The sequence below is a fragment of the Saccharomyces cerevisiae genome, chromosome IV (assembly GCF_000146045.2).
Source record: "Saccharomyces cerevisiae S288C chromosome IV, complete sequence".
Taxonomy (NCBI): domain Eukaryota; kingdom Fungi; phylum Ascomycota; class Saccharomycetes; order Saccharomycetales; family Saccharomycetaceae; genus Saccharomyces; species Saccharomyces cerevisiae.
The window spans coordinates 454,760-470,758 of NC_001136.10; the positions used below are offsets into that span (position 1 = coordinate 454,760).

A 15,999-nucleotide genomic window follows, 5' to 3' on the forward strand; every position below is an offset into this window, starting at 1 on the left:
CGTTTAATGAATTTATTATCGCATGACTTGCGGTATAGAAAATAGTTATAAGAGTGCTGAAAAAAAAAAGAAGTACAGAAGTTTTCGTTTCTTTGAAAGTCGCGATTATTCCGAGTTGTGTATTATAGTAGGAACATACTATTGATTTAGGTTTGAGAGCTGGTAGTATCGACGTCCAGAACAGTCAATTCATCGGAACGCTTTCGACTCGGTCCACGGAAAAGCCATTCAACGATTTATACGGACGGTGATTTTGATTAGTCTAATTGCCTATATATTATAAATATATTCTTCCTTTACCTATTTCTTCTCACACATTATCCTCTAAGTAACATGAGAATTCAGATGCCGGTTAATCTTCGGCTTTTTCGCGTTGAATTCAAAAAATGAAAATGATGAACAACCACTGGGAATTCACCATTTTTCAAAGTGTGTAAATTCATGCCTAGGGCCTTATCAATAAAATTTGACAATACGTATATGGACCTTTACGATGAATTACCGGAAAGTAAACTCCTTTATGATGAAGAATTTTCATATCTTTTGGATGCAGTAAGGCAAAATGGTGTCTGCGTCGTAGATTTTTTAACACTCACTCCGAAGGAATTGGCAAGGCTAATACAAAGGTCGATAAATGAGGTTTTCAGATTTCAGCAATTGCTTGTTCATGAATATAATGAAAAGTACTTAGAAATCTGTGAAAAAAACTCTATCAGCCCAGATAACGGTCCTGAGTGTTTCACGACTGCTGATGTAGCTATGGATGAATTATTAGGTGGAGGCATATTCACGCATGGCATTACAGAAATATTCGGAGAGAGCTCTACTGGTAAATCTCAATTACTTATGCAGTTGGCGTTAAGTGTCCAACTTTCCGAACCTGCGGGAGGGCTTGGCGGCAAATGTGTATATATTACCACTGAGGGCGATTTACCAACTCAGAGATTGGAAAGTATGCTATCGTCTAGGCCGGCTTATGAAAAACTAGGTATTACACAATCAAATATTTTCACCGTCAGCTGTAACGACCTAATAAATCAGGAACACATAATCAATGTTCAGTTGCCTATTTTATTAGAGAGATCTAAGGGTTCAATAAAATTGGTGATAATAGATTCGATTTCTCATCATTTGAGGGTGGAGCTTCAGAACAAGTCCTTCAGAGAATCCCAAGAAAATAAAAACTATCTGGATAGGATGGCAGAGAAGCTCCAAATACTGGCCCACGATTATTCATTATCCGTTGTGGTGGCTAATCAAGTTGGGGATAAACCACTGGCTAACAGTCCAGTGGCACATAGGACATATGTAACTGATTATGATTATCAGCTAGGGTGGCTAGTTGGCTGGAAGAACTCAACCATTCTTTATCGGCAGATGAATTCGCTGCTTGGAGCAAGTTCCAATAACGATGAAATTCTATCAGACGATGAAGATTATATGCTAATCGAGAGAGTTATGAGCACTGTAAATGACCGGAATTATGATTTTTTTTCAAAAAAGAAACCACCCATAATTGAGAATAAAACCGTTGAGCGAAATTCATCAAGTCCTATCAGTCGACAAAGTAAGAAACGGAAATTTGACTATCGTGTCCCCAATCTCGGTTTGACTTGGTCCAATCACGTTTCAACACGAATATTACTTCAAAAATCTTTCAAGGCTTCAACAATAATTCAAAGAGGTGAAGCTCATCTTTATAAGGGAGGTGATTCGGCAAGCTTCTGGCAAGTTAAGAGGACAATGAAAGTGGTATATTCCACATTCGCTAAGCCTGGTCAAATTGCATATCAAATTACTAAGCGAGGAATAGAAACAGCCTGATTGAAGTTCCGTATTCGAAAGAAACTAAGAGCTTTGCAGTAATATATGATGAAGGCAGTCTTTTTATATAGTAGCGCACATTATTCAATCCTCGCTAAAGTGTTCAATTAGTAAATATAATATTGTCATAAAGGTACATAGTTGAAAAGGGTATTTTTTTAAAAATAGAAACTTACAATAGTAGACATAAAGGGACTGTTTTTAACGATTATAGGTGTAAGACAAGGAAAATTCACAAATTAAAGTTTAAAACTACTGTAGGGATTCTTCTTGATCTGATTTATCATCTATTACATTCTCATCATAAGTGAAATCGTATTCTCCTTCGTATTCATTTGAGCCATCATCTATTATAAGCTTTCCCTGAGGTTTTTTTGCCAAGGCATCTTCCACTTCGCCTGTACTCGAATTTAGACGCGAGCAAATCAAGTAAAGGTAAGCCACTCTTTTCCTTTTCCTGTTGTAAAGAAAACCTATAAGATTCCAAAGATAGCCAGGCTCATCTTCCAAAAAAGAGTTTGAAGGTGAATATTGAAAAAGGACGCAATCAGAAAGAGTCATGTGAGAATTAATTACCTCCCAGACCCATTCCTCTGGTTGTCTACCAAGAGAATATAAGGTGTTTTCAAATTTGGAAATAAAAGTTTTCAATGATGTTTTGACAAAATCCGTTGGCTCAACCGATGAAAAATCATGGTCAGGATAAGAAGCGTTGAGGATAGCAATCAGATAAGCAAATATTTTGCGGCTTGACGGTTCGTTTATGGGACCAAACGGACCCAAACTTAAATTGCTTGGCCTTTCGTTTATCGAAGATTTTCTTCTTTTGTTAACATTGTTGGTTGCTGTACCAGAACTGTAATTATTGTTCGATGATTTACCACTTTTGAAACTGCTAATACTGCTACTGCTCCTTCTTCTTATCCTCTCATCATTCTTAGAAGAAGAATCAAGAGACGATGAGCTCATAGAGCCAGAATCGTAATTCGAGACTAATTCTTTTAAATTTTGGTCATTTAGCTTGGCACTTTTGGGAAAAGTTGCTGGAGAAGAACCATTAGGTCCAGAATAGTTATTGTTATTACTGCTATTGCCATTACTGTTGTTAGTGTTATTATTGCTATTGTATTCACTAAAAGATATTCTTCTCTTTTGCTCCCAAAAAGAGTTGCTATCCCTCCTATTAGAATAAAATGGCGACGAGCAGGGTGATTGGTTTGTTTCGGGAGCAGCTAGCTGTTGCTGAAGGGTAGCATTGTAATTCTCATTTTCCTGTAAAATAGTATCCAAATGCTGATCAATAGTTTTATATAATTTTCTATCTGATGCAACCGCCTTTGTTGTGAAAATATCGCAACTGCCCACGATTTTACAGTCATTTGTCTCGAAATTGAGAGTTTGATTCACTCTCTCTATATCTAGCTCATCAATAAACTAAGGAAGAAAAGGAGGGTTCAGGTACAATGTTAGTAATTTCGAATAAAGAGCATGGCAGTTTTAGAGTGATAACATACTTTCATTGTCGTGATTCTTTAGGCAAAAAAATCCGTTTGGAGTAATGAGCGGTTAAACTTGTTCTTGGTGAAGTGTGCAGAGTTTCTAAACTTTAAGTAAATGACACTAAGCCTATATTTTTCGCATTGCTAAAGAAACACTGATACATAATGTGTCTACATTTTATATAGCTGATAGCACGTTCTTTTTAAGTTGAATTATCTTTTTTTTCTCTTGTTAAATAAGATGGACAACGCGCTTTCGCTGGCGAGATGAAGCGCCCCTGATTGACAAGCAACTCGTGGAGGCAAGTAATTAGCGACGCTTTACTTTGTCTGATAGCAGTAAATATGTGACTGCATTTAAGAAGTGAAATTATAAGAAATGTACGCTTTAAAAATGATATATGAAGTTACATAAAGAAATGGTAAAAAAATTTTTTTTTCCTCCATTACCGATAATAGTTATATTCCTTTTTTATTAACTTTATCTCCTAACATTTCGATATAATGAGGACCGAATACGGACCAATGAAGGTTGATTAATGCATATAAGTGGCGATAAACATTCTCGAATTCCTCCAGCTCTGTTGCTGCGAATAAACCTCTGGATGCAATCGCATTGCCAGTAGGTGTGGTGGTGGAGGTTTTAGAAGGAGACATCAAAGACGGGCTGATTTTAACGCTAGCAGTATCTGTAGTAGTACTCAAAGTGTTAGTGCTACCTACGTTGCCATTGTTTGTGTTGTAGAGGTACACAAAGTCTTGTTTAACGCGTCCATCAATTGTGCACTCGGACCTGTTGAAGATAGCGTCCTCTAGTGATTTGAATACTCTATTTTCTAGGACACCATAAACTTCACTGAGGGGTTGAGTTTGCTTAGATAACCAAGATTTAGCAAAGGTTATTTTTGAGTTGTCTAATGAAGGCAATTGAGGCCTTCTGGCTTGTTCACAACTACCATTGTTGTCGTACTCCCTGTGAAGATCGTCAATAACTTTGCAAAGATGAACAGCAATAGACATTGTGTTTTTAGTCCACCTACAATTGCCGTGTTCATCTGTTATAATGCTGATAATTTCATTCTTCAGCCTTTTAGTTGAGTATGTATGAATAACATATTCCTTTGTAGCTTTATCCATTGAAGGATCGTTGGCCACCAATTGTTGGAAAAGTAAACGGCAAACTAAAATACAAACAATTTGACGTATATCGGCACGCAAAAGGATCAATCTTGCATGATCAAAAGAAAGCGGAGTTGGGTACTCTCTCACCATCTTCCTACATGACAATAGGTTAATTATACTTCTAATGCAAATATTGTAGACATCAGGGATAGTGATAGAACTTGGATTTCTAACAAGGCCAGCGGTAACATTTTCGTTGAATTTTTTATCAAACCAAAGTAGGGAAGTATTTAAATTCACCCTTTTAGAGGCTATAAGAGTGTTGAAATACTGTTTCTCAAATTCTACAGCATTACTTAACAGAGCTGGCCTTAGTATTCTTATTTGATGATTGGCAATATCCAATTTCATTGTTTCCAAAATTTGAAAAACCAACCTTAAACCTTCTATTAACCTTGTTAAAGAAGAGTCTCTTTCAGCTTCTTTAAATTTGTTGCTCATTTTATCCACCCATGGGTCCCTCATGGGGGCACAATGATGTTTAAATAAATCAGCCAACCAGCCTGACAAGTTAGACATTATCAGAGAACCTTTCAATAGTTCTTGAATGTTCAATTCTGTGTCCAGTACATTATTTATCATCGGAGACTCTTTTTGTGGGACTATCGTTAACAATACATCCCTTAAAGTGTCAAAAAGTGGGACTAGTCTTGACCTGTTATATTGGAATATTTCAGGCCTCTTAGAGTAAACATAAATTTCATTTTGAACATCATTCCAATAGATATTCGCCAATTGTCTTTTTTTATTCCCTCTTTCGCCATCAAGATTTGGCCTGAATTGTAGTAGCGGGTCGAATATTATATCATGTCTTAGTTGTGGGTTTTTCAGAATTTCCTGTAAGTCAATCTCTTTTAAGCCCTGCAAATTTATAGGAGGAAATGGAACAGGCGTTGGAGTAGCCTTTATGTAGTTTATTCTATCTTCCAAAGTTAAGTCAAAGTTTGAGCTTGATAGGAAGCTTTGATTTGTCATTGAAGTGGCAGTGGAATTATTAATGTTGTCATTATTAGCGTTAGTGCTTGCGTTACCTGATATTTGTTGATTTAAAAAAATTGCGCGCTTTAATGAAAGAGGGTTTGAACTGAGAGGATTATTAGAATGCAAATATGGTTGATGATGGTTTCTAGAAAATTTTTTCTTTGATATGCCGGAAGGAGTTGGATGATTTAAAAGAATATTTTGATTACGATAGTATTGATTGTGGGATGATAATTTTCTTAAAGAAGAATGCAAAATAGTGGGTACGGAATGCGACCTCATTTTTTTATTTGAAAAGATCCTTAAAAAGTTAGAAGCATTTCCTGGTGGCTGTTGTTGTGCTGCTTGTTCTTTGTGTGGTTCCGTTGCTGGTGGCAATTGCGGCGCGGATGCAGACGGTGGTTGCTTTGACGACGGTGGTGGGGAGGGAGATGGATTGTTGATATTAGTATAAATATTCTTTGGGGGTATCGAATCAACTTTATTGTTCCTCCTTATTTCTTCTTCATTATCATCGTTTTTCAAGAATTGACCAGTCTTGGTGTCGAACGTCTTGAATATAGTATTGTCCCTGTCTATAGGGATCTTCAAATCACTACTATTAGCTGAATTGCCACTGCTATCGTTGTTAGTGGCGTTAGTGCTTGCATTCAAAGACATGGAGGGCGTTATTACGCCGGAGCTCCTCGACAGCAGATCTGATGACTGGTCAATATATTTTTGCATTGAGGCTCTGTTTGGAATTATATTTTGAGATGACCCATCTAATGTACTGGTATCACCAGATTTCATGTCGTTTTTTAAAGCGGCTGCTTGAGTCTTAGCAATAGCGTCACCATCTGGTGAATCCTTTGAAGGAACCACTGACGAAGGTTTGGACAGTGACGAAGAGGATCTTTCCTGCTTTGAATTAGTCGCGCTGGGAGCAGATGACGAGTTGGTGGAGCTGGGGGCAGGATTGCTGGCCGTCGTGGGTCCTGAATGGGTCCTTGGCTGGTCCATCTCTATTCTGAAAACGGAAGAGGAGTAGGGAATATTACTGGCTGAAAATAAGTCTTGAATGAACGTATACGCGTATATTTCTACCAATCTCTCAACACTGAGTAATGGTAGTTATAAGAAAGAGACCGAGTTAGGGACAGTTAGAGGCGGTGGAGATATTCCTTATGGCATGTCTGGCGATGATAAAACTTTTCAAACGGCAGCCCCGATCTAAAAGAGCTGACAGGGAAATGGTCAGAAAAAGAAACGTGCACCCGCCCGTCTGGACGCGCCGCTCACCCGCACGGCAGAGACCAATCAGTAAAAATCAACGGTTAACGACATTACTATATATATAATATAGGAAGCATTTAATAGAACAGCATCGTAATATATGTGTACTTTGCAGTTATGACGCCAGATGGCAGTAGTGGAAGATATTCTTTATTGAAAAATAGCTTGTCACCTTACGTACAATCTTGATCCGGAGCTTTTCTTTTTTTGCCGATTAAGAATTCGGTCGAAAAAAGAAAAGGAGAGGGCCAAGAGGGAGGGCATTGGTGACTATTGAGCACGTGAGTATACGTGATTAAGCACACAAAGGCAGCTTGGAGTATGTCTGTTATTAATTTCACAGGTAGTTCTGGTCCATTGGTGAAAGTTTGCGGCTTGCAGAGCACAGAGGCCGCAGAATGTGCTCTAGATTCCGATGCTGACTTGCTGGGTATTATATGTGTGCCCAATAGAAAGAGAACAATTGACCCGGTTATTGCAAGGAAAATTTCAAGTCTTGTAAAAGCATATAAAAATAGTTCAGGCACTCCGAAATACTTGGTTGGCGTGTTTCGTAATCAACCTAAGGAGGATGTTTTGGCTCTGGTCAATGATTACGGCATTGATATCGTCCAACTGCATGGAGATGAGTCGTGGCAAGAATACCAAGAGTTCCTCGGTTTGCCAGTTATTAAAAGACTCGTATTTCCAAAAGACTGCAACATACTACTCAGTGCAGCTTCACAGAAACCTCATTCGTTTATTCCCTTGTTTGATTCAGAAGCAGGTGGGACAGGTGAACTTTTGGATTGGAACTCGATTTCTGACTGGGTTGGAAGGCAAGAGAGCCCCGAAAGCTTACATTTTATGTTAGCTGGTGGACTGACGCCAGAAAATGTTGGTGATGCGCTTAGATTAAATGGCGTTATTGGTGTTGATGTAAGCGGAGGTGTGGAGACAAATGGTGTAAAAGACTCTAACAAAATAGCAAATTTCGTCAAAAATGCTAAGAAATAGGTTATTACTGAGTAGTATTTATTTAAGTATTGTTTGTGCACTTGCCTGCAGGCCTTTTGAAAAGCAAGCATAAAAGATCTAAACATAAAATCTGTAAAATAACAAGATGTAAAGATAATGCTAAATCATTTGGCTTTTTGATTGATTGTACAGGAAAATATACATCGCAGGGGGTTGACTTTTACCATTTCACCGCAATGGAATCAAACTTGTTGAAGAGAATGTTCACAGGCGCATACGCTACAATGACCCGATTCTTGCTAGCCTTTTCTCGGTCTTGCAAACAACCGCCGGCAGCTTAGTATATAAATACACATGTACATACCTCTCTCCGTATCCTCGTAATCATTTTCTTGTATTTATCGTCTTTTCGCTGTAAAAACTTTATCACACTTATCTCAAATACACTTATTAACCGCTTTTACTATTATCTTCTACGCTGACAGTAATATCAAACAGTGACACATATTAAACACAGTGGTTTCTTTGCATAAACACCATCAGCCTCAAGTCGTCAAGTAAAGATTTCGTGTTCATGCAGATAGATAACAATCTATATGTTGATAATTAGCGTTGCCTCATCAATGCGAGATCCGTTTAACCGGACCCTAGTGCACTTACCCCACGTTCGGTCCACTGTGTGCCGAACATGCTCCTTCACTATTTTAACATGTGGAATTCTTGAAAGAATGAAATCGCCATGCCAAGCCATCACACGGTCTTTTATGCAATTGATTGACCGCCTGCAACACATAGGCAGTAAAATTTTTACTGAAACGTATATAATCATCATAAGCGACAAGTGAGGCAACACCTTTGTTACCACATTGACAACCCCAGGTATTCATACTTCCTATTAGCGGAATCAGGAGTGCAAAAAGAGAAAATAAAAGTAAAAAGGTAGGGCAACACATAGTATGAATACAAACGTTCCAATATTCAGTTCTCCGGTCAGAGATTTACCAAGGTCTTTCGAACAAAAACATTTAGCGGTTGTAGATGCATTTTTCCAAACATACCATGTCAAACCTGATTTTATCGCTAGGTCTCCTGGCAGAGTAAATCTGATTGGTGAGCATATAGATTATTGCGATTTTTCAGTTTTGCCATTAGCCATTGATGTGGATATGCTTTGCGCAGTTAAAATTTTAGACGAAAAAAATCCATCCATTACCTTAACAAATGCGGACCCTAAATTTGCTCAGCGAAAGTTTGATCTGCCTTTAGATGGTTCCTACATGGCCATAGATCCGTCTGTGTCGGAATGGTCGAATTACTTTAAATGCGGACTACATGTGGCACATTCATACTTGAAAAAAATTGCTCCGGAAAGATTTAATAATACACCCTTAGTAGGTGCGCAGATCTTTTGCCAGAGCGATATTCCTACTGGTGGTGGACTCTCATCTGCATTTACTTGCGCGGCAGCACTAGCCACAATTAGAGCCAATATGGGAAAAAATTTTGATATTTCCAAAAAAGACTTGACCCGCATCACAGCGGTTGCTGAGCACTATGTTGGAGTCAATAATGGTGGTATGGATCAAGCAACGTCTGTTTATGGGGAAGAAGATCATGCTCTATACGTAGAGTTTAGGCCAAAACTAAAGGCCACACCTTTCAAGTTTCCTCAATTGAAAAATCATGAAATCAGTTTCGTCATCGCCAATACTCTTGTAAAGTCTAATAAATTCGAAACTGCTCCTACAAATTACAATTTAAGAGTAATAGAGGTAACAGTTGCTGCCAACGCCTTGGCGACCAGATACAGCGTGGCCTTACCATCTCACAAGGACAATTCTAACTCAGAAAGAGGGAATCTAAGAGATTTTATGGATGCTTACTACGCCAGATACGAAAACCAAGCCCAACCATGGAATGGAGATATCGGAACTGGTATTGAACGTTTACTCAAGATGCTACAATTGGTAGAAGAATCTTTCTCGAGGAAAAAGAGCGGATTCACTGTACATGAAGCCTCTACGGCGCTAAACTGTTCACGTGAGGAGTTCACTAGAGATTACCTGACAACTTTTCCCGTCCGCTTCCAAGTCTTGAAACTATATCAAAGAGCTAAACACGTTTACTCCGAATCCTTAAGGGTGCTTAAGGCTTTAAAAATGATGACAAGTGCCACTTTTCACACGGACGAAGATTTCTTTACAGATTTTGGCCGACTAATGAATGAGTCCCAGGCCTCTTGTGATAAACTTTATGAATGTTCGTGCATAGAAACCAATCAAATATGCTCGATTGCCCTAGCAAATGGTTCTTTCGGCTCCCGTCTCACTGGCGCTGGTTGGGGCGGTTGCACTATCCACCTTGTTCCTAGTGGCGCTAATGGGAACGTGGAACAGGTACGAAAAGCACTAATCGAAAAATTCTACAATGTAAGATATCCGGATCTCACAGATGAAGAACTAAAAGACGCAATTATAGTTTCGAAGCCTGCCTTGGGTACTTGTTTGTACGAACAATAACACTAAACACCTTCTTGGAACAACCTTTAAATATTAAAAGTTTACTCATACCTCTTACACTCTATAAAGAAACAAGTTGGTGAGTCCAATAGAACCCATTCCAGCATCCGATGCAACCATAGCCCGGTTGATGCGAGTCAGAGTGGCTCCGCACACAGAGGTTATGTGACCATGGTAACCGTACACATTTTTCCACGGCAAGGAAGTGGCGCGAAAGAAGCACCGCCCTCCACGGATCACCCCATTTGGAAAAGAACGGAGACATAAAAAAAAATTACCTTCACGCCAGACTATGTATGACTCGTAGAAATCTAGCATCCGCGGAGCTATTTTAAGTTTCCGCGGATGCCTTTCGATCCTTTCCCAGTCGTCTGGTTCCGCGCACATATGACTAAATGTCCGCCCATTTCCGTTTAAATCCGTTTTCTATTTTCTTTAGGTCTTTCCATTGTATTCCCTGCAACCCCGCTGGGTATTGGTATTACTAATAGTGACTACGCAACATCAACATATAAAACAAATGATGAGTAGTGCCCCTCCCTCACCGCTATCGCCTCACCACTTTTTATGCTTGTATATGCTTGTAGATAAATAAATACCTAACGAAAACAATATATACGAACCTAGTGTATTTGTATCTTTTGTTTTTCAAGTTGAAGTGTTGCGAGGTCAAAAAAAAAAAAGCTCACTGTAGGATATAGGAGTTACTATATCACCAGTGCATTACATTCTCAGTGCATCCATCGTCTTCAACATTGATTATTTTCTCCTTCCATTGATTAGAGTTCAAGCTCCCTGAGAAAACGAAGGTATAGCGGACGTACCCGCAGAGACATAAAAAAAGAAAAACTATATCGAAGACCGAAAGCAGTAAAAAAGTGGATAGAATAACACAGCTACCAAAATACGTAAAGAGAATTCAATGAGCAATATCAAAAGCACGCAAGATAGCTCTCATAATGCTGTCGCTAGAAGCTCAAGCGCTTCTTTTGCAGCTTCAGAAGAATCATTTACGGGCATAACCCATGACAAAGATGAGCAGAGCGATACCCCGGCGGATAAACTAACAAAAATGCTGACAGGACCTGCAAGAGACACTGCGAGCCAGATTAGTGCCACTGTGTCTGAAATGGCGCCAGATGTCGTATCTAAAGTGGAGTCATTTGCAGATGCACTATCCCGTCATACAACGAGAAGCGGTGCCTTTAATATGGATTCAGATAGTGACGATGGGTTCGATGCCCATGCCATCTTTGAAAGTTTTGTAAGAGACGCTGATGAGCAAGGCATCCATATCCGCAAGGCTGGTGTTACCATAGAGGACGTAAGCGCTAAAGGTGTGGATGCGAGTGCCCTAGAAGGTGCTACCTTTGGTAACATTCTTTGTTTACCGTTGACCATCTTTAAAGGTATTAAGGCTAAGAGGCATCAAAAGATGAGACAGATCATAAGCAATGTCAATGCCCTGGCAGAAGCGGGTGAAATGATTTTGGTTCTTGGAAGGCCTGGTGCTGGTTGTTCCTCCTTTTTAAAAGTAACAGCTGGTGAAATAGATCAGTTTGCCGGTGGTGTTTCCGGTGAAGTAGCATATGATGGTATTCCCCAAGAAGAAATGATGAAACGATATAAAGCAGATGTTATTTACAATGGTGAGTTGGATGTTCATTTCCCTTATTTAACAGTTAAGCAAACTTTGGATTTCGCTATTGCCTGCAAAACGCCTGCTCTCAGAGTCAATAACGTTTCCAAAAAGGAATACATTGCATCCAGAAGAGATTTATATGCAACCATTTTCGGTCTAAGGCATACCTATAATACCAAAGTTGGTAACGATTTCGTTAGAGGTGTATCTGGTGGTGAACGTAAGCGTGTTTCCATTGCCGAGGCTTTGGCAGCCAAAGGTTCCATTTACTGTTGGGATAATGCCACTAGAGGTTTGGATGCGTCTACGGCCTTAGAATACGCAAAAGCCATCCGTATTATGACAAACTTATTGAAATCAACCGCTTTTGTTACAATTTATCAGGCAAGTGAAAACATTTACGAAACATTTGATAAAGTCACTGTCCTTTATTCTGGTAAGCAAATTTATTTTGGTTTGATCCACGAGGCAAAACCTTATTTCGCAAAAATGGGTTATTTGTGTCCTCCAAGGCAAGCAACAGCTGAATTTTTAACCGCGTTGACTGATCCAAATGGATTCCATCTGATCAAGCCAGGTTATGAAAATAAAGTACCAAGAACCGCTGAGGAATTCGAAACATATTGGTTAAATTCTCCAGAGTTTGCTCAAATGAAAAAAGATATCGCTGCTTATAAAGAGAAGGTCAATACCGAAAAGACTAAAGAAGTTTATGACGAATCGATGGCTCAAGAGAAATCCAAATATACGAGAAAGAAGTCTTATTATACAGTGTCATATTGGGAACAAGTTAAACTGTGTACCCAACGTGGGTTCCAAAGAATTTACGGTAACAAGAGTTATACAGTCATCAATGTCTGCTCTGCAATAATTCAATCTTTTATTACTGGATCATTATTTTACAATACCCCTTCATCCACTTCCGGTGCTTTTTCAAGAGGTGGTGTGTTGTATTTTGCGCTACTATATTATTCTTTGATGGGACTGGCGAATATTTCTTTTGAACATAGGCCAATCTTACAAAAGCACAAGGGCTATTCTTTGTATCATCCTTCAGCTGAGGCAATTGGCTCCACTCTGGCATCTTTCCCCTTCAGAATGATTGGTTTGACCTGTTTCTTTATCATTTTATTCTTCCTATCTGGGTTGCACAGAACAGCGGGATCATTTTTTACCATCTATTTGTTCTTAACCATGTGTTCAGAGGCGATCAATGGTTTATTTGAGATGGTTTCTTCAGTATGTGACACTCTTTCTCAAGCTAACTCTATCTCGGGTATTCTGATGATGTCTATCTCAATGTACTCTACCTATATGATCCAATTGCCTTCGATGCATCCATGGTTTAAATGGATATCGTACGTACTACCTATCAGGTACGCCTTCGAGTCGATGTTAAATGCCGAATTTCACGGTAGGCATATGGATTGTGCTAACACTCTAGTACCCAGTGGAGGAGACTATGATAATTTATCCGATGACTACAAAGTATGTGCTTTTGTTGGTTCGAAACCAGGTCAGTCTTATGTGCTTGGTGATGACTACCTTAAAAATCAATTTCAGTACGTTTATAAGCACACGTGGAGAAACTTTGGTATCTTGTGGTGCTTTTTACTGGGTTATGTTGTTTTGAAAGTGATATTCACAGAATATAAGAGGCCTGTGAAAGGTGGTGGTGATGCTCTTATCTTCAAGAAAGGATCAAAAAGATTTATCGCACATGCAGATGAAGAATCTCCAGACAATGTCAATGATATAGATGCCAAAGAGCAATTCTCCAGTGAAAGTAGCGGCGCAAATGATGAAGTATTTGATGATTTAGAAGCCAAAGGTGTTTTCATTTGGAAGGACGTATGCTTTACTATTCCATATGAAGGCGGTAAGAGAATGCTTTTGGATAATGTTTCAGGTTATTGTATTCCAGGTACCATGACGGCCTTGATGGGAGAGTCAGGTGCTGGTAAAACAACTTTGTTAAATACTCTTGCTCAAAGAAATGTCGGTATCATTACTGGTGATATGCTTGTCAATGGACGTCCCATTGATGCGAGTTTCGAAAGGCGTACAGGTTATGTACAACAACAGGATATACATATCGCAGAGTTAACTGTTAGGGAATCGTTGCAGTTTTCTGCTCGTATGCGTCGCCCTCAGCATTTGCCTGATTCTGAAAAAATGGATTATGTGGAAAAAATCATCAGAGTTTTGGGAATGGAAGAGTATGCGGAAGCCCTTGTTGGTGAGGTTGGTTGTGGTTTAAACGTTGAACAGAGAAAGAAGCTGTCTATTGGTGTTGAACTAGTCGCCAAACCAGACTTATTATTATTCCTCGATGAACCTACATCAGGTTTGGATTCTCAATCTTCATGGGCCATTATTCAATTATTAAGAAAGTTATCAAAAGCTGGCCAATCCATTCTTTGTACGATCCATCAACCTTCAGCTACTCTGTTCGAAGAGTTTGATAGATTACTACTTTTGAGGAAGGGTGGACAAACTGTTTATTTCGGAGATATTGGTAAGAACTCTGCCACCATTTTGAACTACTTTGAAAGGAATGGGGCAAGAAAATGTGATTCTAGTGAAAATCCTGCTGAATATATTTTAGAGGCTATTGGTGCCGGTGCCACAGCATCCGTCAAAGAAGACTGGCACGAAAAATGGTTGAACTCTGTCGAGTTTGAACAAACAAAAGAAAAAGTACAGGATTTAATAAATGATTTATCGAAACAAGAAACTAAATCCGAAGTTGGAGACAAACCTTCCAAATATGCTACTTCTTATGCTTACCAGTTCAGATATGTTTTAATCAGAACCTCTACTTCATTTTGGAGAAGTCTGAATTACATCATGTCAAAGATGATGCTAATGCTGGTTGGTGGTCTGTATATTGGTTTCACATTTTTCAATGTTGGTAAAAGTTATGTCGGCTTACAAAATGCGATGTTCGCGGCATTTATCTCTATTATCTTGTCTGCTCCTGCAATGAACCAAATCCAAGGACGTGCTATTGCCTCCAGAGAACTTTTTGAAGTTAGGGAATCCCAATCTAACATGTTTCACTGGTCGCTGGTGTTGATCACTCAGTACTTGAGCGAACTTCCCTATCATTTATTTTTTTCGACAATTTTCTTTGTCTCATCGTATTTTCCATTAAGAATCTTCTTCGAAGCGTCAAGATCTGCGGTGTACTTTTTGAATTACTGCATTATGTTCCAGTTATACTATGTTGGTCTTGGCTTAATGATCCTATATATGTCACCGAACCTTCCATCCGCTAATGTTATCTTAGGTTTGTGTCTGTCATTTATGCTTTCTTTCTGTGGTGTTACACAACCTGTCTCATTGATGCCTGGCTTCTGGACATTCATGTGGAAGGCTTCCCCATACACATATTTTGTTCAGAATCTGGTCGGAATTATGCTGCACAAAAAACCAGTCGTATGCAAAAAGAAAGAACTAAACTACTTCAACCCACCAAACGGCTCAACGTGTGGAGAGTACATGAAACCCTTTTTGGAAAAAGCTACTGGTTACATCGAAAATCCTGATGCTACGTCAGATTGTGCATACTGTATTTACGAAGTTGGAGATAATTATTTGACACATATCAGCTCTAAGTATAGCTACTTGTGGAGAAATTTTGGAATATTTTGGATTTACATTTTCTTCAATATCATTGCTATGGTTTGTGTGTATTACCTCTTCCATGTAAGACAATCTTCCTTCCTAAGCCCCGTATCTATACTCAATAAAATTAAAAACATAAGGAAAAAGAAGCAGTAATGTGGGCTTCAGATAACTTAACATTTTGTGCATTCATCTGCCTTTAATTCTTAATTCTCATTTTACACTATAGAAGAAGACACGAGTACATCTCGTTTCACTTTTATACTGACATTCATATAATTAACAATAAGTATAGTTTATAATAGATACAAAAAAAAAGTCTTGTATTACCATGTTAATAGTTACATTGTGTATAACTCTCGTAGTTTTCAAAAGTCAAGTCTTGTTGAGTAAAAAAGTTTATTTTACCCTTGGGTTTCGACTCAAAATATTGGATTACGATCTAAGCAAGGTGTTGCAAGTACAAGCTAAACGAAAAGAATAAGACAAA

The 15,999-nt window shown here is 38.8% G+C and overlaps 8 protein-coding genes across 8 annotated transcripts, besides 1 other annotated feature; 5 read left to right on the plus strand and 3 right to left on the minus strand.

The window, feature by feature from the left end:
• Positions 1-22: 22 nt before the first annotated feature.
• On the plus strand, positions 23-145 carry YDR003W-A (uncharacterized protein; the record flags this gene model as incomplete). The annotated part of the gene is made up of 1 exon (NM_001184646.3): positions 23-145. One exon carries the CDS (start codon positions 23-25, stop codon positions 143-145), a length of 123 nt encoding a protein of 40 aa, NP_878061.3.
• Positions 146-441: 296 nt separating this feature from the next.
• On the plus strand, positions 442-1,824 carry RAD57 (putative DNA-dependent ATPase RAD57; the record flags this gene model as incomplete). Its single annotated transcript, NM_001180312.1, has 1 exon — positions 442-1,824. The coding sequence occupies one exon, from the start codon at positions 442-444 to the stop codon at positions 1,822-1,824; it is 1,383 nt and encodes a 460-aa protein (NP_010287.1).
• A 252-nt stretch (positions 1,825-2,076) lies between these two features.
• Positions 2,077-3,344, minus strand: MAF1 (RNA polymerase III-inhibiting protein MAF1; the record flags this gene model as incomplete). The annotated part of the gene is made up of 2 exons (NM_001180313.1): positions 2,077-3,258; positions 3,339-3,344. The coding sequence occupies 2 exons, from the start codon at positions 3,342-3,344 to the stop codon at positions 2,077-2,079; spliced, it is 1,188 nt and encodes a 395-aa protein (NP_010288.1).
• A 438-nt stretch (positions 3,345-3,782) lies between these two features.
• On the minus strand, positions 3,783-6,488 carry SOK1 (Sok1p; the record flags this gene model as incomplete). Its single annotated transcript, NM_001180314.3, has 1 exon — positions 3,783-6,488. The coding sequence occupies one exon, from the start codon at positions 6,486-6,488 to the stop codon at positions 3,783-3,785; it is 2,706 nt and encodes a 901-aa protein (NP_010289.3).
• A 594-nt stretch (positions 6,489-7,082) lies between these two features.
• TRP1 (phosphoribosylanthranilate isomerase TRP1) lies at positions 7,083-7,757 on the plus strand (the record flags this gene model as incomplete). Its single annotated transcript, NM_001180315.3, has 1 exon — positions 7,083-7,757. The coding sequence occupies one exon, from the start codon at positions 7,083-7,085 to the stop codon at positions 7,755-7,757; it is 675 nt and encodes a 224-aa protein (NP_010290.3).
• A 50-nt stretch (positions 7,758-7,807) lies between these two features.
• Positions 7,808-7,863: an origin of replication (ARS1; Early-firing autonomously replicating sequence; highly efficient chromosomal replicator active in nearly every cell cycle).
• An 811-nt stretch (positions 7,864-8,674) lies between these two features.
• On the plus strand, positions 8,675-10,237 carry GAL3 (transcriptional regulator GAL3; the record flags this gene model as incomplete). The annotated part of the gene is made up of 1 exon (NM_001180317.1): positions 8,675-10,237. One exon carries the CDS (start codon positions 8,675-8,677, stop codon positions 10,235-10,237), a length of 1,563 nt encoding a protein of 520 aa, NP_010292.1.
• Positions 10,238-10,291: 54 nt separating this feature from the next.
• On the minus strand, positions 10,292-10,624 carry YDR010C (uncharacterized protein; the record flags this gene model as incomplete). The annotated part of the gene is made up of 1 exon (NM_001348808.1): positions 10,292-10,624. One exon carries the CDS (start codon positions 10,622-10,624, stop codon positions 10,292-10,294), a length of 333 nt encoding a protein of 110 aa, NP_001335754.1.
• Positions 10,625-11,159: 535 nt separating this feature from the next.
• SNQ2 (ATP-binding cassette transporter SNQ2) lies at positions 11,160-15,665 on the plus strand (the record flags this gene model as incomplete). Its single annotated transcript, NM_001180319.1, has 1 exon — positions 11,160-15,665. The coding sequence occupies one exon, from the start codon at positions 11,160-11,162 to the stop codon at positions 15,663-15,665; it is 4,506 nt and encodes a 1,501-aa protein (NP_010294.1).
• Between the last annotated feature and the right edge of the window lie 334 nt (positions 15,666-15,999).